This window comes from Macrobrachium rosenbergii, chromosome 4, assembly GCF_040412425.1.
Source record: "Macrobrachium rosenbergii isolate ZJJX-2024 chromosome 4, ASM4041242v1, whole genome shotgun sequence".
NCBI lineage: Eukaryota > Metazoa > Arthropoda > Malacostraca > Decapoda > Palaemonidae > Macrobrachium > Macrobrachium rosenbergii.
The window spans coordinates 60187252-60212991 of NC_089744.1; the positions used below are offsets into that span (position 1 = coordinate 60187252).

Below are 25740 nucleotides of genomic sequence, written 5' to 3' on the forward strand. Positions count from 1 at the left end.
GTCGAGACACCAAGTTCCTCCCCTGCTTCGACAGAGTATGAATTCGCCTTGCCTCATAGGGTCTCGCCGACTGCAGGTTGTTCTGACTCTGCCTCACCTGGACTGGGTTATCTCTCTGCTTCTCCTTTCCGTGAAGGGTATTCTCTTCCATAACGAGAGGCAGTGATCTTGGAGGGCACCTGCAGGTTTTCTCCAGGCCGTCTCCAGATGGATCCACAATCCGTCACTTATAGGCTTTCTCTCCTTGGATACGACCATTCCTAGAAAGAACCCTGCCTTCTGGATACTGGGCCTGTCCGGGGGTGGGTCTTCCTATACCAGACAACAATCTGTGGGCAATTCTGGTGCTAAGAAGGGCTTTGTCCTAATTTGGATCTCTGGTTTCGTAAGTCCCAAGTTGGCTCGACCCTTAGGAACGAACCTTTACTTGGTTCTGCCAGATTTGCCAGATACCGCAGTAATCAAGGTTCGTACCAGGGCACTACCTTGCCCTTTGGACAAGGTCTTAGTCATCTTGGCTCAACCTTGAGTTCAAGCCAGCCCCCCTCAACTCCTAAGAAGTCTTAGGCTTCAGAAGAAGATCATGGAACACATAGCCTTCTTCTTCCCTTCTGGGAAAGTGCACATAACTGTCTCTTTCCACCCTCTTTTCCATAAGGGAGGAGGGAAGAAGGGAAGAACTATCAACCAGGAAGAAGTTCTCCTACTGCAGATGCCTGGATGAAATGATACTTATCGAGTCTCTGGAGCTGGCAGCGACATTGCCGAGACCTGGGAATGGGTTCCTTCAGGAGAAGTATCTATTTCCCTTGGGTCTCGGCAATTCTCTTCATCAAACTTCCATCCCGCATCCTCTCCTGTGTTCCCGATTCAGGAGTAGAGCTAATCGTCACGGTATCCTGTCATCTTGCAGAAGCTTCCCCATGGTGGAGAATAGAGGTCTGCTTCCATTCCTCCACCCTTCTTTCCTCTTCGAAGTATGACAAAAGAGTTAGGCTAATGCTTGATTGAAGGCACCTTCGAATATGCTTGCTTATTCCCCTCACATCGTGTCTACTTACGCATTCACTGATTGATGAATAGGCGCACACCTGTAAGACTGTCTTGAAGGTGTGTGACCGAGACGATTAGTACCTTCTCATCAACATCCTGGACTCAAGGCAGCCTTTTGACCTTCTGAGAATTTAGGATGAGTTTTGCGACACTCAGTGGTTTCGTTGAACAACAAAACCACAGTAGTGGCATTCATCGACAAACAAGAGGGAATCGTTTTTTCCTCCTGTTTCATCTGTCGATATTTGCAGGTACTCGAGTGTTCTATAGCGCACTTGATAGCTCAATTAGCCAGATGTATAGTAATGGAGAGAACTTCCCTTTGAAGACCCTCCTGTGTGGTAAAGATCCTGTGTGGTAAAGAATGGAGTTGGATGTTAATCAGAACCCGTCTCCATTTTTTTGTTTATTTTCTATCTTAGTACAAAGTAGCGTGTTACCGCTCACAACCTGCGCTTGAATCCCCTGAGTGGTGATTCAGATTACGCTCCTGCTTGTGCGTTACATACATACGCACGCACACATTCTAAGACACAATTGTGAACTAAAGTTGAATAGCATAAGTAATGATCAAATCGGTTACGATAAATAATCAATTGTTGTTTTCCGACTTGAAACATAACAGATAATGTTTCTAAAGATAAGATAAATGTTATTCAGTTATACAGCTTAACTGACAACAGATAGCCATGTGACCTCGCTCGCCAGGCATTGTCGCCTGTTTTGCTTTGACAGCGCCTGCGTCAACAAGTGATATGAACAACACACCGCGACTCTCTCCTTTCTCTACGCTACTGCGTCTTGGTTTTATCATAGTCAAACAGATACAGATATTATACTTCATTACTCATTATTACATATTGCTCTGCCACGCCCTTGGATGCTCCGGCAGACAACCAGGAAGAAGCAAAAAACGGACGTGTGGTATAATACAATCAAATTACGGAAGGAGGAGCTCACAGAACTTGTTATTGTAAAAAACTGAACGAGACCACATGACAAAAATGCAAGAAACATTATGATAAGAATGTTCACAAAGTACAGCCTTTTCAGAACTATACCCAAAAATAAAAAAAATTTGGCAGTTCAACCGACTGCAATCAAATAAGTATTGACCAGTGACAGCTTAACTAAATATATACTGAACAAAATAAATGTCTACCCAAACCAAAAAAATAAGAGGGTTCATAAATCCAGCGTATTGCAGTAACAACACCAAACAAAATGCAAGGACACAGATATGTTAAGAAAAATATCAGAACCCTTTGTTGTTGAAATATGTGCAACAAAACAAGTGTAATATAATTCATCATATGGAAGACACATATATAATAAGATAAAAGAGTACACACGGTACGTAAATCATAATTGGGTAAATCTTTAAGCATACACTAAGATAGAGTTTTGTCCACAAGATACATAATATAAAAACATTTAGTGTACGCTATTTTCCTAATAGTGGAAAGTTCTTGACCTGTAAAACTACATTCAGGCAACCACACACTACGACAGCTCTGTTCCTTCAAACTCAATTCTTCCTCACTGCCCAAACAGAATGCTAACCCGTGTGGCCACCACGAGGTTATGTAAACCGAAAGACCGGTCGACTAAACGCAGCACTCCTTTGGCCAGTAAAGTCAGGCAGTCCAACTTTTCGGACAAACGCTACGTCACTATGCCGATTCCGCCGAATGTGAAGACCTAAAACCACAATGGCACTTACGAAAGTTGCCAGCAGTGCCAGGGTACCTAGAACCGGTAATACCAGGTCTATGTGGACGCCATTTTCGTGAAATTGGAGGACTGGTTCCCCTGCGCCAGTAACGTTGTGTAGACCGCTAGTGAAAACTGGCATCTCCACTGTAACAGTTAGAAATCCCACGTGGAGTTCAAGAAGCAATTTAAATCCACGAGTAAATGTTGTAGGTCCAAAGCTCTTGTAGTCCTTCAAGTGGCGTTGCAACCATCCACAACAGACCAATACTGGTTTTCGCACGGAGCCCCCTTGGACAGGACATCTGGAACTCGTCCCGCCCGTACAGAATTGTTGAACCATTGGTCAGCCTGTGTAAGTATGTATCAGCTTCAAAATCATGATAACCGGCCAGGCAACGATCTTCTCCCACTAAGAAAGTCCCGTTAAGAACTAGTTGCAGCAGACAAGAACGAGCGTCCACTTTTCTGAATACAAACGAGTCTACTGAGCAGATCTTAGAATTCAGAGAATTGATGCAGTTCAGTGTATGTTTGTCATCGTCATATACGACTGCGTATATGTTCTCAGTCCTAGACAACAAAACTAGTGCCCTATAATTGGATACCTTTGGAATCGTGGAAGCCCCAAACCTAGTTGGAAAAGGTTGCAAAACGTAGGACTCCCAAGGATCGGAAGGATTAAAGGGAATAGAGATTAATATTTTACCCTGTTCAACCCTCACAGAAATTAAACTATAGTAAAACTCAAGTCTGTGTGGCTCAAGTAACGGTTTCCAACCCATCCTATCACGAGCAGTATAGATAATCTGCATCAAGTCCTTTATAGGCAAAAAATGTTGTGATAAAACTCCCTTAACTGCCAAAGTTATAGCTTCAATATAATCCTTTGTTTTCTCTTCAAAAGTTATGATATTATCATACATTTGGGATACCTTCGTATAGTAATAAGATAAGGTCGTTACCAACAACCGAGTATCACCCATGCCTTGTAAAAGACTAGTAGCATCATTTAATTCATCTACTAAACTGTTAATAGCCTGTAACTGTTTATGTAACTGGGAGACGATTTCATCTTGTTCCTGCTCAAGCAGCTCAAGTATATGTTTTTCAGCTCTTAACTTAACCAGGTTAGCTATTCCAAGACCTACACCAACTACTGAACCTAAGATACCTAAACCACTAAGTGCAGCAAACAAAAACGAGTTCCTGCATTCTACTACATCATGTGGGATAGACCATTTCAAAAGCTCATTTACTTTAACGCTTGTGTCTCCTAACTTAACATTAACTTCTTTAAACAAAAGTTCAGCCTCGTCATAAATGGGCGAAATAGGTCCTGTGTGATTAAGAGTAAAATGTTTTTTCCCTGTGGACTCTAAATTCTCCTGAAACAAAACCAAGTCCTCATGCAACCTGAGTACATTATCCTCAGTCAGGAAAATTGCGTCCATAGTCACTTCCATCACTAAAGACTTAGTGTACAAAAAGAAGTCTAGGTTTTTTTAACTATTGTCCCAGGACCTAATGAAAAGTGGAACTTCCCATGGAAAAGCCGATCGTGCCTGAGGTACACATGATTATGAAGATATAAACAGGCTTCATGACTGGACCTGCAAAATAAGAACAACTTGTAGAAGCATTCCAAGAAGGATAAACACAATAATTTGCTAATGAAAAATAAAGAATATAAAGGTAAATTCTAAGCAAACAATACAACATAAGTAAACAAGGATTTAGTGTTAATCACAGCGCATATCCACAGAACTAGGCGCTGGATTTGCATAAATATTGACTACTCTTTCATCATTTGGATTGCTTAAATTCTTGATTTTCAATCTGTTGGCTAACAACAATTCAAGAACTTGAAATGGACCTTCAAAATTGAGTTAATTTATAGTTTAATCCTTTCCTTTCATTAACCTTTACATAAACTCTATCACCAACTGCATAAGGTTTATAAGTTTTTGCCATCTTGTCATGATCCCTTTTCATAATAACATTAGCATCTGATAACTGTTTATAAAGTATGTCAAACCTCACTTTGCTGACACCAACAGCGTTCTTTAATGGGTCAGGTATAGCTCTGTGGAATTCAGCGCATCAAAAGGCTGAACTCATTCTGATTCCATAAACAGCTTCATAAGGACACGTCTTTATTGACAAATGATAACAGTATTAATTGTACACAGTACTGTTGGAATTGCTAAATCCCAATTGGGATCCATGCCACCTATGGTAACCTAAGTATATCCAAGATTTTACAGTTTACTGTTTTTCTACCAAGCCGTTAGATTCCGGATGATAGACCAAAGTATTAATCTTTTTTTATATCTAAGAATGAACACAAAGAAACTACAAAAAGCATTATTGAACTCACCACCTGAGTCTGATATTAAAACATTAGGTATACCATGTCGGCATATAAAACCATCATAAAAGACTCTAGCACACTCTTGTGCTGTTTTACTCTTCAAAGGGAAGATTTCTACAAACCTTGTTAAAGCATCTATAGCAACGAACAGATGTTTGTTTCCTCTTTAGGTTTCATATAAACCCTGTAAGCAAATCTACATGCACCCTCTCAAACGGTTTCTGTGGCACAGGATAAGTACCCAAAGATAATAGTTTCTTAACATAACCTTTATTCTTACGACAGACCTCGCAAGATTTAATATAATTATGGACATCCACAGACATTGAGGACCAATAAAACATGTTCTGTCCTTTGGCTAGCATGATGGAGAAACCGGGGTGTGCATTCAACTTGTTTGTGTGCAACCATTTTACCATGATTGGTATCAGTTTCTTAGGTATAACTACCTGATTTGTGTTAATATGGAAGCTACTTCTAGTCTTCCTTGGAATGTTCCGACATAAGACATCATCAACGATTGAATAATTCTCTGTTACACATTTTTTATAAGCTTCAGTATTTTTATCTCTTTTTAGTGTTTCTATTATTTGGTTTAATTTTTCATCTTGCAATTGTTCTCTCAGCAGAGCATCATGACTCCAGCCTAAGTCATCTGCAGCATCACCTGATAATTCTGAGGTTATTTGATTCTCTGTAGCAACATTAATATTAACAGACTGCAACGCCAATAGATCATCATCAAAACCAGAAGGATCATGTGTATGAGACGTCACTGGGTTCCTGGATAATGCATCAGCGATTATATTAGTCTTGCCAGGAACATACCCTATTTTAGCACCAAAATCTTGTATTATCATATGCCATCTCGTCCTTTTTGGACTGAAATCAAAACCCTTAAAGAAGTCACAAAGAGGTTTGTGATCTGTCAATATATTAACCTCATAGCCATATATGATATATTTAAAATTACATAAGGAATTGACAATGGCTAGGGCCTCTTTGTCTATAACAGCATATTTGCTCTCAGCGGGTTTCAACTTTCTGGAATAAAATGCTATAGGTGTAATTTATCATTTTTCCATTGTAGCAGGGGACCACCTACCCCATAATCAGAAGCATCTGTAGCAATGTAAAATGGTTTATTATAATCTGGAAAAATCAAGATTAGTGAAGAGAGTAACTTCTTCAGAGTGTTAAAAGCTGACTGCTGTTGAACATCCCATTTAAAATCTGTTCCTTTTCTTATTAGATCAGTCAAAGGTCCTGCGATTACTGAATAATTATATACAAACCGCCTATAGTATCCAGCCATACCCAGAAATTGCTGAACACCTTTCACTGAGGTGGGTTCAGGAAATCTCTCGATAGCTGAAATCTTGTCATGTACCACCTTTAAACCATCTTTTGACACAACAAAACCTAAGTATACTAGTTCCTGTTTATAGAAGTCACATTTTGATAACTTTACCTTTAGGTTATACTGCCTCAACCTTTGGAAAACAAGCTCCAATTTCTTAAGATGATCTTCAAGTGTATGTGAAAATATAACTAAATCATCCATATAAGTATGAAGGATGTTGCCTAACATATTTCCAAAAACTAGGTTAATCATTCTTGTGAAGGTGATAGCTCAAAACGCAACCCAAATGGCATCTCAAAAATTCAAAATGGCCCCTGGAGGTGCTAAATGCTGTATATTGTGTACTACTCTCCTCCAAAGGGATCTGATGGAAACCTCTTAACAGATCTAATGAAGTAAGATAAGAATATTGGCCTAGAACCGACAAAATATCATCAGTACAAGGCACAGGAACTCTATCTGGGATAGTTTCCTCATTGAGTTTCCTGAAATCAACACAAATCCTCCAAGTACGATCTTTCTTGGGGACGACAATTAATGGAAAGTTATATGGACTGACAGATTTCTTTATTACGCCTTCTTTAAGCATTTTTTCGACTTCGTCTATTATTTCATTTTGGAACTTCATGGGCAGTCTGTAGGAAGGAACATAAATGATCTTATTTGGATCCTTCAACTTTATCTGATGTTCAATGACATTAGTTTTACCTAAGCAGCCACTGTTAGTAGTGAATACATCACTATATTTTGTTAGTAACTCCTCAAATTTTTTCCTGACATCTGTGTCTTTTATGTCCTCAACCAACTTATCTCTTATTGAATTTAAGGTAACGTTGTCACTTATCAAGTGATCAGTTTCTACTTCTGCTACTGACAAAATCCTATGATGATAGACCTCAACATCCATCAAGGGTGATTAAAAACTTCAATCACTGCTTGATGGTTGTTATCAACCGTGTAAAGCGCTTCGGTCGCAGATAAACCATGCACTTTCATTGATTCATTTAATACCATGATCTCGGATCCAGGTAAGACTTTCTTAGCAGTAACAGTGATGTATGAAGGCACATTTGGTTCTATAAACTGATTCAAATTAGATATTACATGAGAAAAAGTGTTGTGATGAGTTGCTTGGTTAATTTCTGATATACTCCAAACACTAATTGGCTCTTCAATGTAAGTAACTTTTTCATTTGGTACGTCCTTATGATCAGAGTTTGACTTTAAGGTGTGAGATGATTTGATAAATTTCCCCTTAATAAAGACACCACTCTTGGCCAGAACCATAACAATGTTATTCTTAGACATTGATGGATAGCCTAGAATGTCTATTGGATACATATTAATCCCATTTGCTACAATGAAATCATCGGTAAAAATCATTTTTAAACATCTGACTTACCCGGTAGTTATATATATAGCTTAAGTCCCTGACGCGCCGCAGAATTTCAAAACTGTTGGCAATCGCCGATGGGTAGTCAGGTGTACCACCTGTAAGCCCTCTACCCAGGTACTTGGAACTATTCCAACTATTCCTCAGATCTTCCCTGCCGCCATACCGGTTGCATCGTTAGAAATTTTCCTTTCGTTTGGCCCATGTTTTTCACAGAGTTTTTGGTGAAGTACACTTTGGCTTTGGCAAGCTTGTTTTTGGATTTGCTTTGGATTTTCTTGACTCTTTTAGATATTGTTGGTTTTGACCCTTGCTCGTTTGATCTCTCTTACGATTTTCCTTTTCCAAGATGTCTGACTCTGCTTGAGTGTGAGAATGTGTGTGAGGGGATGTAAAACCCGGCTTGCTAAAGCCACGTTAGATCCCCACTCGATTTGTGTAAATTGCAGAGGTAAGAATTGTGAGTTAAAGGACAGATGTGAAGAATGTTTGGGTTTATCAGAGAAAGAGTGGATGGTTTACTATCGCTATGTTTGAAGCTTGAAAGGGATAGGATCAGAAGAGCAGGAGTAGTAGATCTCGCTTTTCTAGAGATAGTCAGGAGTTGACAATTCTCCTATTATTAACAATCCTGCTATTCCTTCCCCAGTAGTGGTAGTTCCAGACCCCCCCCACTGATACTGATAATGAGCCTACCTTGAAGGATATGATGATGGCCATTCAAACCCTTGGACAAAGGGTGGAATCCTCGCAAGAGACAGAGAGGATTTGTGGTCGAATGTGAGAGATCTTAAACACTCAAGTGAAAATAAAAGTGCTAGTGTTGTGGAGGGTGCGATTGCTCGGTCCTGTTGTGCTCCTAGTCCTAGACTTCCAAGCTCACCAACCCCTGTGAGAAGGAATGTCGACAGACGAAGGGAGGCGAGAGGCTTTAGCTATCGAGCAGTCGTCCCCTCGAGCGTACCTGTTGATGCTTCCCAGGACACTCGCCCTCGCCATAGGAAAGGCGAGGTTAAAGTGTTTTCGTCCTCGTCGGAAGACGCAGTTCCCAGACGGGGCTGGCGTCATACGTCCGTGTCTAGACCCCTCAAGAGAAAACTTTCTTCTGTGGAGCGGCGTCGGGAAGTGACGCTTCCTACTCCGGGATGTAGTCATTGGAGCAGTCCAGAGCGTTCCCCTTTTAGCTCTGACGATTGCTCTCCGGTGAAAAGCAGACGTATGTTTGTGACGGGCATTCAGACCGTCTGCTTTAAGCTGAAGACCGAAATGAGATCAGAGCGTCCCCAGAACGTCATTTCCAACATCTCAACGCAGAGAAAGAATTAGTAGCTGATAGGGCGGCTACCCCTGTCGATCCTCAACAGCAGGTAGCTCCGCAAATCGGTCTAATTCAAGACATGCAACGGAAACTCTCTTCCCTGCAGAAAAGACAGATGCAGATTTTCGTCCACCGATGGCTGTACGTCACCCTGAGGAAGCTTTTGACCGATGTCGCACAGGCGGCCAGTTCTCAAGTGACTTCAGGGTGCTGCGGGACAGCGAACGTAGGAAGAATGTTTCTCCAATTCAAGTTCCAATCATTGTACGTCAGCCTGAGGAAGCTTTTGAAAGATGTCGCACAGGCGGCCAGTTCTCAAGCGACCTTAAGGTTTGGCGGGACAACGAACGTCACGAGATTGGACGCCAGGCGTCAAGATTCTGGACACCAGGACGTCCAAGTGGCTGGACGCCAGAACGTAGTTCATCAGGACTTTGGACACCAAGACGCCAAGCGTCAAGAAGTTGGACGCCAGGACGTCAAGCGTCATGAGGCTGGACGCCAGGACGTTAAGCTGCAAGAAGATGGACGCCAAGACGCCAGGCGTCAAGAGACTGGACGCCAGGACGCCGAGCGTCAGCATGATATTTTGAAAGACGTCGCTACTTTGGTCTTCGGACAATCAGAAGAAGAAAATGAGGATATCCCGCAATCTCCTGTGGATCCTATTGAAGAGATTTCAGAAGAAGACAATATTAAAGGCCAGCAACTTTCATCGGACCTGAAAAGGCTTATGAAACTATTTTCGGAAGTTTTTCCAGAAAACTTTATCCCGACTGCTCCTCGTTCCCCACCTTCAGAATTTACTCTTGGGGGCAACATTTATGAAGATGGTTTTGTCCCGCTCGTCCAAGAGAGCGCTTAAAATGATGAGTGAGTGGATGCTTTTGAAGAAGGAACAAGGAAAGACGGCCTTTGCTTTTCCTCCAGCCAAACTAGCTTCAAGGTCTAGTGTTTGGTATCAAACTGGAGAATCGTTCGGCCTTGGAATACCTGCCTCTTCCCATGGAGACTTCTCGAATCTTGTTGACTCTCTCGTCGAGTGGCAATGGGGAGAACAAAGTTTTGTTGGTCAACATCAGAGTTGGACCACCTCCTCAAAGGAATTTTTAGGGCCTTTGAGGTCTTTAATTTTCTGGACTGGACCCTGGGAGCTTTAGGAAGAAAGATGGAATTATTCAACACGACGGACACCGAAGAACTCGTATATCTGATGTCGTGTATGGATAAAGGGATCAGAGACGGGGCCAATGAATTAGCAGCGCTTTTCTCAGTGGGAATCCTGAAGAAAAGGGCCCATCTTTGCTCTTTCCTGGCTAATGGGGTCACGCCCAGTAAAAAATCTGAACTGATTTATGCCCCTTTTTCTTCTCACCTCTTCCCTCAAGACTTTGTAAAAGAGGTCTCTGCATCCTTGGCCCAGAAAACCACGCAAGATCTGATTTCGAAAACAGCAAGGAAAGTCCTACCAACGACTTTCACCACTAAAAAGAGTAAGGCTGAGGCTCCTATGTTTCAGGTATCTCAGCCCTTTCGTGGTCGGCCCTCAGGTAGAGGTTCCTCTAGAGCGGGTAGAAGAACTTCAACGAGAAGTGGCTCTAGACAGGGAAGAAGCAGGACCTGACTATCTTCTCCTGCAGGCAGCGGTAGGTGCCAGGCTTTCCAACTTCTGGCAGGTATGGAAGAAAAGAGGAGCGGATCTTTGGGCCATTCAACTACTCAAGGATGGGTACAAAATCCCTTTCCTAAGAAAGCCCCCTTTAGCAGACAAACCAATAGATCTGTCGCCCAGATACAGAGACGAATCCAAGGCACAGGCGATTCAACAGCAAGTTTCCATATTATTGCAGAAGAACGCAATAGAGAAAATACGAAATCTGGATTCACCAGGATTTTACAACCGCCTTTTCCTGGTTCCCAAGAGCTCGGGGGGGTGGAGACCAGTACTGGACGTGAGTGCCCTCAACGTCTTTGTACAAAAAACGAAGTTCACCATGGAGACAACAAAATCAGTGTTAGCAGCAGTCAGACAACACGACTGGATGGTTTCCTTGGATCTTCAGGATGCATATTTCCACATCCCTATCCAGGCTTCCCAGGCTCCAAGAAATACCTGAGATTAGTCTTCAAGGAAGAGGTATTCCAGACAACCAGGCTCTTTGCTTCGGCCCAAGCACTGCGCCCCAAATATTCACGAGACTGATGTCAAATGTAGCGGGAAATGGCTTGCACACGAGAGGCATCAGGGCCTCTCTGTATCTGGACGACTGGCATTACTCAGAGCTCCTTCCTTCAGTCGCTGTCTGGAGGATCTTCAAACAACAATCTGTTTATCAGAGGAACTAGGACTTCTGGTAAACAGACAGAAGTCGCAACTAATCCCATCCCAAGAGATCCTGTACCTTGGGATGAGGATTCAGATCTCGGATTTTCGGGTTTTTCCGTTACCATCAAGGATGGAACAGGCCTTGGTAAAACTACGGGACTTTCTGGGGAAACAGACGTGCTCAGCGAGGGAATGGATGAGTCTACTAGGGACCCTTTCCTCGCTAGAGCAGTTTGTTTCCTTAGGAAGACTAAACCTTCGCCCACTCCAATTCCACCTCAATCGTTATTGGAGCAGAGAAAAGGGGTTAGAGACAGAGTGTATCCCCATTTCAGAGACAATGAAACAATGCCTTCAGTGGTGGAATGACCCAGTCAAGCTTCAGGAAGGCCTTTCATTAAAACTGAGGAACCCAGACCTAGTGTTGTTCTCCGACGCGTCGGACTCGGGGTGGGGAGCAACATTGGGAAAGATGGAGGTATCGGGATCCTGGACCAGAGGGCAAGAGAAGCTCCACATAAACCAAAAGGAGCTGACTGCAACATTTCTAGCCCTCAAAGAGTTCGAGCACTCAGTTCAGGACAAAGTCGTGCAGGTCAACTCCGACAACACGACGGCATTGGCCTACATCAACAAGCAAGGCGGAACCCACTCCAGGTCGTTGTACGAGACGTCGAGGCAACTCCTTCTCTGGGCGAAAGAGAAGAATGTGACTTTATTGACACGGTTCATTCAAGGGGAAAGGAATGTGAGAGCAGACAGTCTGAGCAGGAAAGGTCAAGTCCTGGCAACAGAGTGGACTCTTCATGAAGACATCTGCAGAGATTTGTGGCGGATTTGGGGACGTCCATGCATAGACCTCTTCGCCACAGCACAAACGAAGAGGATGGAGACGTACTGCTCTCCCGTACCAGATCCCGAGGCAACGTACATAGATGCGTTCCTTTTAAATTGGTCCAGCCTAGATGTTTACGCTTTTCCCCCGTTCAAGATTATAAACAAAGTTGTTCAGAAGTTCGTGTCCCACGAGAGCACTAGGATGACTCTAGTGGTCCCCGTTTGGCCGACAAGAGAATGGTTCACAGAGGTGCGGGAATGGATGGTGGACAAACCGAGAAGTCTGCCTCTAAGACCAGATCTACTCAAACAACCCCACTTGGAAAGGTATCACCAAAACCTCCAAGGTCTACAGCTGACTGCCTTCAGACTATCGAAAAACTCGCAAGATCTAGAGGGTTTTCGAAGGAGGCAGCTAGAGCGATCGCAAGAGCAAGGAGGTCATCTACCATCAAGGTGTACCAATCCAAGTGGGATATTTTTAGAGGATGGTGTAAGGACAACTCCGTTTCCTCTTCCAGTACCTCTGTGACCCAGATAGCGGATTTTCTTCTTTATCTCGAGAGGATACGTAACTTTTCAGCCTCAACTATTAAGGGATACAGGAGCATGTTGGCAGCTGTCTTCAGACACAGAAACTTGGATTTGTCTGCCAATAAGGATCTCCAAGATCTCAGATCATTCGAGACTGCTAAGGAGAAAAGGCAGAACTCACCAGCGTGGAACCTAGACTTGGTCCTAAAGTTTCTCATGTCTGCTAGGTTCGAACCTTTACAAGAAATTTCATTTAAAGATCTCACCATGAAGACTCTGTTTTTGGTTTGCTTAGCAACTGCTAAAAGAGTCAGTGAAGTACATGCCTTCAATAAAACTGTTGGTTTTAGGAACAGCAAAGCTATCTTCTCTCTACAACTGGGGTTTTTAGCTAAGAATGAACGTCCTTCACAACCCTGGCCCGAGGCGTTCGAGATTACGAATCTGGCAGAGATCGCAGGTGAGGAGTTAGAGAGAGTCCTGTGTCCGGTAAGAGCTCTGAGAGCGCCTGCAAAGTACTGAAAGATTTTGAGGCAAGTCAGAGGCGCTTTGGTGTTCAGTTAAAGCCCTCTCTGCCAATGTCAGAGAATGCGTTATCCTTTTTCATAAGACAGTTGATAAGGGAAGCTCATTCAGAATGTAGTGAGGCGGACCTCAAGCTTCTAAAGGTTAAAACCCATGAGGTCAGGGCAGTTGCAACCTCTGTAGCCTTTAGACAGAATAGGTCCCTACAAAGTATCATGGACTCTACCTTCTGGAGAAGCAAGTCAGTGTTTGCATCACACTTGTTTGAAGCAAGTACAAACGCTTTTTATGACGACTGCTATACACTGGGACCATTTATAGCAGCTAACTCAGTAGTGGGAGAAGGGACTACCCCTGCAATCCCATAAAACAATACCCTTGATTCTTGCCTTGGAATGGTTGAAATTTTATGGTTGTTTGTGGAGATTGGACGCAGTCTTCCACAATCATTGATTTTAGTCAGGTGGTCATTTTGTTCCTTGGTGGCGCCCGGAACAAGGGTATTATAGGTTGTCTGTCACATAGAGGTTGGTACACCAGTTGGCAGCTCCTAGAGGTCTTCAGCCCCCTGAGTGGATTGCTGGACCTCTTAAGTCTTGCCGACTGCAGGTTTTTGGGCAATTCTGGTGCTAAGAAGAAGGACTTTGTCCCAATTCGGATCTCCGTTTTCGTAAGTCCCGAGTTGGCTCGACCCTTAGGAATGAACCTTTACTTGGTTCTGCCTTTCTCTTTCAGAGATTTGCCAGATACCTTGGTAATCAAGGTTCGTACCAGGGCACTGACTTGTCCTTTGGACAATGTCCAAGAACTTTGAGTCTTAGTCATCTCAACTTGACCTTGAGTTCAAGCCAGCCCCCCTCAACTCCTTAGCTAAGAAGTCCTAGGCTTCAGAAGAAGATTGCAACTGCTGATGCCTGGACGAAATGATACTTATCGAGTCTCTGGAACTGGCAGCGACATTGCCGAGACCTGGGAATGGATTCCTTCAGGAGAAGTATCTATTTCCCTTAGGTCTTGGCAATTCTTTCCACCGAATTTCCAGCCCACCTCCTCTCCCGTGCTCCCGATTTGGGAAATACTAGCCCGGCTAGAGCTGATTGGATTGGTACCCTGTCATCTTGCAGAAGCTTCCCCATGGTGGAGAATGGAAGTCTGCTTCCATTCCTCCATCCTTTCCTCTTTGATGTATGAGGAAAGAGTTAGGCTAATGCTTGATTGAAAGAACCTTCGAATATGCTTGCATATTCCCCTCACATCTTGTGTCTACTTACGGATTCACAGATTGAGGAATAGGCGCACACGGGTAAGACCTTGTCTTGAAGTTGTGTGACCGAGACGATTAGTACCTTCTCATCACCGTCCTGGTCTCAGGGCATCCTTTTGGCCGTCTGAGAATTCAGGATGGGTTTTGCAGCACTCACTGGTTTCGTTGAACAACAAAACCACAGTAGTGGCATTTGTCGACAAACAAGAGGCAATCGTTTTTTCCTCCTGCTTCATCTCATTTGCAGGTACTCGAGTGTTGTTCTATTGCACACTTGACAGCTCAATTAACCAGATGCATTCCTGGTGGGATGTATTGGTAGGCAAGCCTGGCCTCGGGTTTGAGTGATCGGGATGGAACATGCTGCTCACTCTTTCCTTCATGAAGATTCATGCAGAGACTGCTGGACTGAGAAATCCCTCCCTGCACACAAGTCGGTAGTTTTTTCTTGCTCCTTCATACCAGACCAGGGGCCGCTCCAGTGAGGCATGCTGTCTTTTTGGTGAAAACTCGATATCGACGATTTTTTCCCTCCGTAGTTGTCCGTTTCGCTAGGGGTTCACAAACATTGCTCACCCCGAGTTACAGACAAATACTTGAAGACTTCGCCTTCATCCGACCTGATTGCCGAGGCATCGAGAAGAATTCCGCTTGACCCAACCTCCTGTAGCAGCTACACAAGAAGTGGTTCTTGAGGCAGTGCATCCCTGTGTGTTCAGGACTGGGAGACTTTCCAGCTTTCCTTGCAAGCACAGGCTTTCTCGCCAAGTGGCAATGGATATAGCTGGATATCCCTTGAAGTCCTCTGCAGCACTGTCCCTGGGACTGGATCCATCTTCGCTGGTGGTGTCGTTGTCGGAACTTCTTCTCGGATCAGGTCGCTCGTCAAGTATGGACTTCCTCTGCTTCTCCACCGAGGGCTGCTTCTCTCCCTTTCATTTGTGAAGAGCGTAGGCCCTTGCGACCTAGTCTTCTATCTGAAGTAGCCTTCATCTCATCAGTCGAGAGTTAGCTACGGATGAGAAGCCTCTTCAGTCGTGCTGTCCCAGGGAACTGTTCCATGGGTGGCGTGTGACTCTCATTTAGGGTTCCTGTCTGTGCTCTGCACGCGCCTTACGAGAGTCATTGGATAGAGATATGCCTCTTAGGACCATCTCTCATCTTACCCTGGCCTTGGCGTAGAAGATGGAAGAACAGGGATGGGGATCATACCTCGACTCCTTCTCGGATGTCATAGGTGGACTCTGAAACCATTGGCATCTACTGTCGGGTTCAAGTCCTTCTTGTTCCCCTTCTCCTTGGACTTTGTGTCGATGATCCAGATCATTCGTTACTTTGTCCTATTAGGGAGCTATGGTACTTTCCGAAAGGCTCGACATTCCTAACCTGGATGTCGTCAACGTTTTCACTAGTACTGTCTCTCCCAAGGAAGAAGTGTAAGGACACATCTTCCTCCTGACTTCGTGAAGCGATCAAAGGAGGTACTTGGCAGCTGACAACGACAATACCAGTACCTTCCACCCGAGAGCTCACGTATTCAATGGCTTGGTCCATCCCTCGCATTCTGGAAGTTTCTTTCGGTTTGGAAACAAGACGTGGTCTCTTAGACCACACTCTTGTCTTCTTCCTTCGGTCTTGCCCACAGGCCCTAAGAACCCCTTTTTCCTTGGCTCTGTGGTGGCTGCTCAACAAGTTGTGTTGTCTTACCCGGCTCCTTCAAGAGGACGAGTAGCATCTCGCCTAAGGTGTTGGTTCTGGAAGTGAGAAGGATTCCGAGAGTGACTGGCCTCTCTTCCTCCTCCTTCCCTGTCCTCCAACTTCTCCTCCTTAGGGATGAGATTAGGACTCGAACCAATAGCTGCTGGAATTGGCACTGATGCGGTAAGACTACACATCGAGCACCCGTTCTATTCTTCTTATAGAATCATAGAAGCAATTCCGCTCCTTCCTCTAGCAAGGGGAGGAAGGAGAGACTGGCAATAAGGGAACCCTATCTCAGCTTTCCCTTACTGCTTCCGACTCTAGATCCTTCCAGCCTATTTCGTAGGAGTTACGTTTCCTCACTCATGTGAAAGGGTCCAGCATCTGACATTTGATCTTGCAGTTCCTACACTCCGATCAATATGTCAGAGGCACGGTATTCCACCTCGCTCTTTCGACCTGGAGGAGTAACCCAGGTGTGCAGAACTCCAGTCAGTTCAGGAGACTCACTCAGATTCCTCCCTCCAACCAGTGAGTCTTCCTAATGTAAAGGACCGATGGTTTGTATATCATGTCGGAACAAATCACAATTTTTGAAAGTAAATTGTATTTTTCCTAACTATACAAACCTAATGTCCTTGACATTACATACTATGCCCACCTCATGCCACCCCTCAATCTGAACCTGGACCGAAAGGCAAACTGGAATGTTTACATCCGGGCAGGCGGGTATCCCCGCCTACCTGGTGGTAGTTGCTGCCTAACCACCTTGCTCGAGAGTTTAACGGCCGTTTCCAGCCTACGCCTGAAAGTAATTCCTAATGTAAAGGACCTTAGGTTTGTATAGTTAGGAAAAATACAATTTACTTTCAAAAATTGTGATTTTCTTACCCAGCTCCTTCAAGAAGACTAGTAGCATCTCGCCTAAGGTGTTGGTTTTGGAAGTGAGAAGGATACCGAGAGTGACTGGCCTCTCTTCCTCATCCTTTCCCATCCTCCTGCTTCTCCTTCAGGATGAGAATAGGACTCGAACCAGTACTTGCTGGATCTGGCATTTGATGCGGTGAGACTACACATCAAGCACCCGTTCCATTTTTCTTCGAGAATCATGGAAGCAATTCCGCTCCTTCCTCTAGCAGGGGGAGGAAGGAGAGACTGGCAATAATGGAAACCCTATCTCTGGCTTTCCGTACTGCCTCCAACCCTAAGAGTCTTCCAGCCTATTTCGTATGAGTTACGTTTCCTCACTCATGCAAAAAGGTCCAGTATCTGACATTTGATCTGCCATTTGATCTTGCAGTTCCTACACTGATCATTATGTCAGAGGCACAGTACTCCTCCTCACTCTTTCGACTATGAGGAGTAGCCCAGGTGTGCACAACTCCAGTCAGTTCAAGGGACTCACGCTCAGATTCCTCCCTCCAACCAGTGAGTCTTCCAAATGTAAAGGACCGATGGTTTGTATATCATGTCGGAACAGATCACAATTTTTAAAAGTAAATTGTATTTTTCGTAACTATACAAAGCTGAGCTCCTTTACATTACATTTTATGCCCACCTCATGCCACCCCTCTATCAGAACCTGGGCCGAAAGGCAAACTGGAATGTTTACATCCAGGCAGGCGGGTATTCCTGCCTACCTGACGGTAGTTATTGCCTAACCACCTTGGTCGAGAGTTTAACGGCCATGTCCAGCTTCGCCGTAAGTAATTCCTAATGTAAAGGACCTCAGGTTTGTATACTTAGGAAAGATACAATTTACTTTTAAAAATTGTGATTTTCAAAAGTTTTATAATGAACAGCTTAATAAAAATTATTAAATAAGTCACTTGATAACAATGTATAAGCTATGTTGTTTCTTAACTTTAGGGACAAGGAAATACTAATAGCCATTCTCAGCCTTGTATAACTATATCTGTGTGAAATTATTGAAAACCATACACTGGCACCTCAACTTACTGGATTTCATTATTTACTGGATGCATTGTTTTCTCTCTCTCTCTCTCTCTCTCTCTCTCTCTCTCTCTCTCTCTCTCTCTCTCTCTCTCTCTCTCTCTCTCTGGGTTATTCCGTAATTAAAAATAAAATCTTGGTAGAGACAGAGAAAGGCTAGCAAAAGCTAAATAAAAAAAAAAAAATCAACAGAGAGAGAGAGAGGGGGTTGGGGGGTGGGAGGGGTAGGGTCGACACAGTAAGTGTGAGACATTTTGCAGGTCTTAAAACAGAGACAAAGTTGTTTGTGGTCTTTCTTATATATTACATGATTTATTGCAATACACTCCCAGAACACCTGAATTAGCCCTGGTTACCCACCAGCCCGAACTCTATCCCCGTAACTTTTACCCACTAATTGGGTAATTTACTGTCAGCGTTACCAATGCTTACAGGAAATCTTGTCAAGATGAGTTACCTGAAGTACCGTTGGCAACGCTGCTGCAAGTCCCAGCCGTGCGAGGCTGGGTTCCCCAATTGCTTTCTGTTTGCCTTTCTGTATGGGTGTTTCCTGCTTCAGGCAAACTTTTGGTTATTAGCCTGACCCCAATATACTGACTTTCCTGATATTGGATAACGACTTGGACCCGATTTTTGCCCTTTTCTCCTTGATTGTTCTGTCGCCTGGCTTTGGATTTTCTCCCGTTTAGACTCTGGCTCGTTTTGGACTCACAGTGGATAGATTGTCCCCCTTGGATAGCACAACTGCTTCAACTTCGGCTACAATAACTGCAACCGACACCGCAACTGCTGGAGACGCTGCAACTCACTGATCATGCACAGCTTGCAAACGGAGGATGAATACCCTCAAACATGACAGACATTCATTTTGTATAGCTTGTAGGAAGGTGCAATGTAGCTTAACTTTGAGATGTGACGAATGTAGGTCATGGTCAGAAGATCAAATGGAGGATTATGTTAAGCATAGGAAATCTCTAGCTTCTTAGAGCAAATGTAGGGAACCAGCTGCGGAAACTCAGAGTTTAGATAAAGAAGCTATAGAAACGAAGTTATTCAGGAAATTGGAAGATAAATTATCAGCTAGCATGACAAATTTATTTTCTAGCTTTATGACTAAGTTATCAGAATTCAAAGAACAAAATATAGGTAATAGGGAAATAGAAACTAACTGTTCTTTTTCAGCTCCCCTGCCTGTTCCAGAACCAGCCCTAATGGGTGCCAGGGGTCATGGAGAACTGCGAACCTCGAAGTTAGGATCTGCCGGCGCCCTGCGCAGAGCAGACAGTGTTAGCAGCAGATTTCCCCCTTTCTTTGGATAATGTAAGTCCAGAGGTGAATCTAGAAATAGGATTGACACAGACGAATAGGGATAGTGAGGTAGCAAAGAGTGTAGGAGAGAAGATGAAGGTGCAGCCTTTTTCGTGGACAGGTGTAATTAAGGCTCCTGGATCTTTGTTAGATCCAGCAGTGGTTCTTTTTCCGGCTGCAGTCTCCTTGCAACAAAATGCTGCTAAATTGGTTGAGGAGGATGTAGACGTAGTAGTAAGTTTGCCAGGTTCGGGAAGGTCAGAGGATTTCCCTTCCTCTTTTAAAGTTCCTTTTCCTTCTGGGGATAAATTCTCATTGTTTGGTGATGATTCATTTAATAGGACATTAAATGTAGCAGAATATAATGCTAATTTACTGGGTCTTTCTAAAGGGTATAGGTCCTTGGTCAGACAGTGTTTCAATGTAGGGTTTTTGAATATCCACGATCATGTAATGAAAAATTTCCCGGAATTCACAAATGATGTATTGCAGGATTATCAGGGAGGACCGGAATCTGTATATTTTCTTTCTCTAAAATCTATGGCCCCTTCTGTAACCTCAGATCTCTCCCTATCCTCTATGGCTTCCAAACCTTCTTCCGCTACTCTTTTTCAACCTTCCTTCTCTAGCCACTTTTCGGGGAACATTCCGGGTGCTTTGGTAGCTCATCTGGCATCTATGCCACTAACGGGTTTGTCTTTGGTGCCATCCACGGCGAATCCCATACCATCACAGGCTTTTAATATAGTTACTGCGATAGTTACTGCGGCAGTTGGCGGTGCGCCTGCCACAGCATTTAATCCTGCAGTTCCGATAGTTTCCACAGTTCCCCCTGTACCTAAGATGTCTGGTGTTTCGTCTTCTCCTGTTTCTTTGGGTTTGGTACCTCGTAATCTTCCTTTCGAAACCCTTTCGAGTTCGGGGCCAGTTGGAACGTTCTCTACCTGCCCAACATCGTCGACAGGAGCTCTGGTAGTAACTCCGAGTGTGTCTTCTTCCTTTCTTCTTCCTTCGGTTCCTCCTTTTTCAACTTTTCCAACAGGTTCCTCTATCCTTCCAGCTAAGGCGGTTCGGGGTTGGTTTCAGGTAATCAGGGACCCTTTCCCTCGTCTTCTTTAAGTAGAGGGCCTTGTGTTCCGGATCCCCAGTCTCATGCGACCCTGCTACATCTGGGTTTGTGTTGCGGTCTCTCCGCTCTCAGGAGTGGGCGTTATCCGCCCATGTGTGACCGACCCAGATGTTCTGTCATCATCTTTGGCAGGCGCAGGTTTTGCACAACTTATTTCAGCGACTCCCAAAATGTTTGGGACCGATTCATCAGGTGTCCGTATTGCTCACTTAGGGGTGTCGGGTTCTGGATCATCAGGTTCAATGTTTGTTAGGGGTCAGTCTGTCTCATTTCCGGTTTCGGCTCAGTCTGACCAATTCGACAAAGACTGTTCCTGTGAAGAAGAGGATCAGATACCGGAGGCTAGTCTTCCTTTGGCCAGTGAGTCTGAATACAGATGGATGTTGGACTTTATCCACTCGCTGTATCCAAGGCTCCGGAGGAGCCAATACATCAGAACCAAGCGATGTTCAAGTCTCTTTATGCAACGAACCTGGTGGTAACACAGTCACCAAAGAATCTGGTCTGGTTTGGCAGGGTTGAGCAGGCTTTGAGAGAGGCTGGCAATAGGTTGGCAGTAATGATAGGATCGTGTAAGCAGGATTCAGCCTTGCTTCCTATTCGGAAGGGCTTTTATAGGGTCACAGGTAACCCTTCTGCAGGTGTTAGGGTGCCGCTGAACGAGTCAGTAGAGGTTCTCCTATCTCGGGTTCCGTCATCGAACTGTCTTGTATCTATCTCGGCCAGGGAAGCCAGTATCTTAGAAGACACCTTCCGCAATCAGTCGGAGGCGTTATCGCATACTATGTGGATGTTATCCAGTCTGATGGGGTTCCTCAAACAGGACAGTTATTCTCCGTCTGACCCAACACTTTTCGACAACCTCATCACGTCAGTTTTAATGGGGCTTGCACACCAGGCAAACCTTTCCGCAGGATGTACTATGTTCTTAGGGAAGAAGAGGAGAGACTTCTATCTGAACCACCTGCCTCCTCATTTTCCTGACATCCAAAAGAGGTCTTTGCTGAGGGCGCCATTGGCGCTCAGCAACAGTCTGTTCAGAGAAGAAGACGTGTCAGCAATGGTCAACTGGGTGTCGTCTACTTCTGCATTGGAGTTGCAGCAGGCAATGATTAGGGTTGCAGCGCAGAGTGCCAGATCCCCAAAGGGGCCTAGAATGTCTTCTCCCTCAAAGCGCTCTCACTCTAAATCACCGGGAAGTTCTCCTAAGAGAGTACGTTTTGCTTCCAAGCTTTCTAGTTCTGCCTCAGATCCAAAACCTTCCAGTTGGAAGAAGGATTTTCGAAAATAGGAGACATTCCCTTTGCTTGCACCAGTAGGAGGTTGCCTTGCCCCTTTCTGGGACATCTGGAAGAAGTGGGGCACAGAGAGTTGGTAGTGGAGGTCTTGAGGGGTTACAGAGTCCCTTTTCACTCTTGTCCTCCGCTATCCAACTCACCAGTACATCCTCCCAGTTACTCCCCTTCTTCCATCAGGGGGTTAGCTTTGGCGGCAGAGATCCAAGCCCGCTTCCCCTTCTTTGGGTTTCTACAGCCGGGTCTTCGTGGCCCCCAAAGCGGGAGGATCTTGGAGACCTATCATAGACCTCTCGGGTCTCAACAAGTTTGTAACCTCGACAAAGTTTCATATGGAAACTTCCCAGTCAGTGCTGCGGTCGGTCCGGAGGGAAGATTGGATGATTTCAGTGGACCTCAAGGATGCTTATCACCAGGTTCCAATTCATCAGGAATCTTGGAAGTTTCTTCGTTTCTCGGGTCCAACTGGAACGTTCCAGTTCAAAGTCCTTTGCTTCGGTCTGACCACAGCACCTCAGGTATTCACGAGGGTGATGTCTCCTGTTTCAGACATCATGCATCGTCGGGGCTTCTGAATGAGAAGATACCTCGACGACTGGCTGGTTCAAGCTTCGTCAGAAGGCGAGACTCTGCAGGCGAGGGATTTTCTTTTGAACCTATGCCAGGAGTTAGGCATAAGAATCAATTTCGAAAAGAGTTCTCTATTTCCAACACAAGTAAAGACGTACCTGGGAATGACGATTCAGACGCGTCTTTTGAGGGCTTTCCCAACAGAGGAGCGGGTTCTAGCGACCTTAAACCCAGCTGGAAACTTTCATGTCAAGCAAAGTGCAACCTGTGAGCTTATGAAAAAGCCTGCTGGGCCAGATGGCCTCCCTATCCTTTCTTGTTCCAGGGTCTCATCTCTGGATGCGTTCTCTGCAGGTGTGTCTCAGGAATCGCTGGGATTTCTAGGAAGAGAACGCGTCAGTAATCTGGGACAATTCTTGCCTGAAGGATCTTCGGTGGTGGTCAGAAGAACATTATCTGACCACCGGCTAAGGTTGGACTCCCCCCTTCTAGACGTACATCTAGATGCCTCAGATCAGGGTTGGGGTGCAACCCTGGAGGAATCTGAGGCCCAGGGCCTTTTGAGGGATCGGATCGGGAGGAGTCCATAAATTACAGGGAATTAAGAGCAGTCAAGGAGGCTCTGAGTTGCTTTGCAGAACAGCTAAGCAACAAGACCGTAGCGTTGTTCTGCAACAACGTTACAGCAGTATCATATCTCAAAAAGGAGGGAGGAACAAGATCACAGGTGTTGAACGAGGTAGCACAGAGAGCTCTCCGCTGGTGTGAAGAACACTCAGTTTTGCTCATTCCCCAATTCGTGTTGGGAAAGTTCAAAGTCCTGGTGGATGCTCTGAGTCGGTCTCAGGAAGTTCTTGGAGGGGAATGGACATTAGCGCAAGACGAGGTGCAACTGCTGCTCAAGCGACGGTGGATCTATCTATTCGCCACCAGGATGAACCATCGCCTTCCAGTTTACCTCTCCCCTGTAGCGGATCCCTTGTCCTGCGGGACAGACGCAATGTTGCACCCATGGGACAATTTACAAGTGTATACATTTCCTCCCTTCGAGATGATACAGGAAGTACTAGCAAAACTCAATATCTGCAAGAACACTAAAATGACCCTGATCTGCCCATTCTGGCCACAGAGACCTTGGTTTCCGGACCTCCTGGGCCTGTTGACAGAGTCCCGGTATTCCTCCCAGAGAGGAGAGATTACTCAAACAGCCACACTTCCACTACTTCCACTGGAACCTCCGCGTGCTGAAGCTAGCTGGGTGGAGACTGTCCAGCGAACGGCCTGTCATGCGGGACTCTCTAAAACAGTGGCTAGACAACTGTCTTTTTGCCTAAGGAATTCAACCAGGAAATTATACCAGGCCAGGTGGGCAATGTATCATGGATGGTGCCGGAAACAAGGGCGTTGTATTTCGCGCCCGACAGTTGTGAAAGTAGCAGACTTCTTGCTATTTTTAAGGAGAGACAAGAGACTTTCTTACTCTACAATTGCTGGATACAGGTCAATGCTGAGCAGTACGGTTCCAATTCTTCCGCATTGGACCTCCTTGTGGGATTTAGCGATTGTATTGAATTTCCTAAGATCGACAGCCTTCGAACCTTTAGAGTGTCTGCCCCTAAGGCAATTAACTAAGAAAGTCCTTTTTTTAATTGCGCTGGCTACGGCCAAGAGGATCAGAGAAATTCGGGCAGTATCCAGGACAGTCTCCTTTTCCGGGAAAGATACTTTTCTTTCTTACTTACCAGAATTCGTGGCAAAGTCCAAATTGGAAATGAATCCTTTACCAAGGGCATTTAAAGTCACATCCTTAGAAGACTTTGTAGGTGGTGACGCTTCCGAAATGCTATTGTGCCCAGTTAGGGCTTTAAAAGTCTATCTGTCTCGGACCAAGAAACTTTTGCCTCGCCCAAGAATGTTATTCGTCTCCTAAATGCCGTTCACATTCGATCTCCAAGAACGCAATCAGTTTCTTCGGGAAGTTATTCAACAAGCGTCAGAAGACTCTTCATCAACTTCGGAACCTTCAACTTCGTTTGCGTGTCCAAGGACACATAGCATCAGAGGAATGGGAACATCTTTGTCCTTCCTTAGGAATTATTCGGTGTTGGCAATTTTAGAAGCGACTACTTGGAAGTCGGTGTCGGTCTTTATGATCTTTTACCTCAGGGACATCCAATTTTCGTCGGAGAAGGGTTACTCGCTGGGTCCTTTTGTGGTGGCCAACATGATCTTATAAATGCAGGATAAGGTCAGGGTTGGGGGGAAAGTTAGGTATTCAAGATAGGCTAGGAATTAGGAATTCTCAGTTGATCAGGATCCATAAGGGGAGCATTAGGTAGGACATTAGCACAATGAAACTAGGCTGAGCCAGATTGATAATCACCAAACCCCCCCCCCCCCTCTTCTGCACAGGTGTAAGCTGCATCACACGGCGAAGAACCGAAGAGACTGCGCATTCAACTTCTCCTTCATACATGCGAGGCTACAATAGCCACATGGGAGGTTCATCGTCCCCTCCATACTTGAGAGTGCTTTGATTAGCCACATGGGAGGTTCATCGTCCCCTCCATACATGAGAGTGCTTTGATTAGCCACATGGGAGGTCGTCATTCTCCGCCACGCATGGGAGGCTTTGATTAGCCATATGGTAGGTTAGTTTTGCTACCCTCTATCCATGGGGAGGTTTGAAGGTTTGAATACCACATGAGAGGTAGCTTGACTCAGACAGTACCAAGACTTGAGACTGACGTCGAGGGTCCTCTCTCTCTTCAGGTATCCTCTCCTGCCAAATGGATAACCAGGTAAGGATACATGCATATAGGCAGAGTAGGTGAATAATGAGTTACCTGCCTTCCCGTTTGGCAGGTCGGGCTGAAATTTCGATTGTTCCCACCTCCATAAAATTTTGTTCATCGGGCTAATTCAGGTGTTCAGAGAGTGTTTTGCAATATGAAGTTTTCATAATAAAACTAATATTGTAATACTTACCTGAAAACCTGAACGATTCCCACCCTCCTCCCCACTTCACTTTGACAGTAAATTATGCAGTTGGGGAACCCAGCCTTGCGCAACTGGGACTTGCAG

General features: G+C 44.8%; 2 protein-coding genes across 2 annotated transcripts in view; one reads left to right on the forward strand and one right to left on the reverse strand.

The window, feature by feature from the left end:
- Positions 1-25740, forward strand: part of LOC136835062 (uncharacterized) — a 104594-nt gene that overhangs the window by 7895 nt on the left and 70959 nt on the right. The gene's annotated exons all lie outside the window — the stretch shown is intronic.
- LOC136835065 (uncharacterized) lies at positions 1451-25736 on the reverse strand. The gene is made up of 2 exons (XM_067098198.1): positions 25645-25736; positions 1451-4379 (listed from the first exon to the last, which is right to left on the reverse strand). The coding sequence occupies exon 2, from the start codon at positions 4230-4232 to the stop codon at positions 2955-2957; it is 1278 nt and encodes a 425-aa protein (XP_066954299.1). The 5' UTR covers positions 4233-4379; positions 25645-25736; the 3' UTR covers positions 1451-2954.

Excerpts from the sequence above, each read along its gene's own strand:
- LOC136835065 (XM_067098198.1), bottom strand. The coding sequence starts at position 4,232 with ATGGAAGTGACTATGGACGCAATTTTCCTGACTGAGGATAATGTACTC.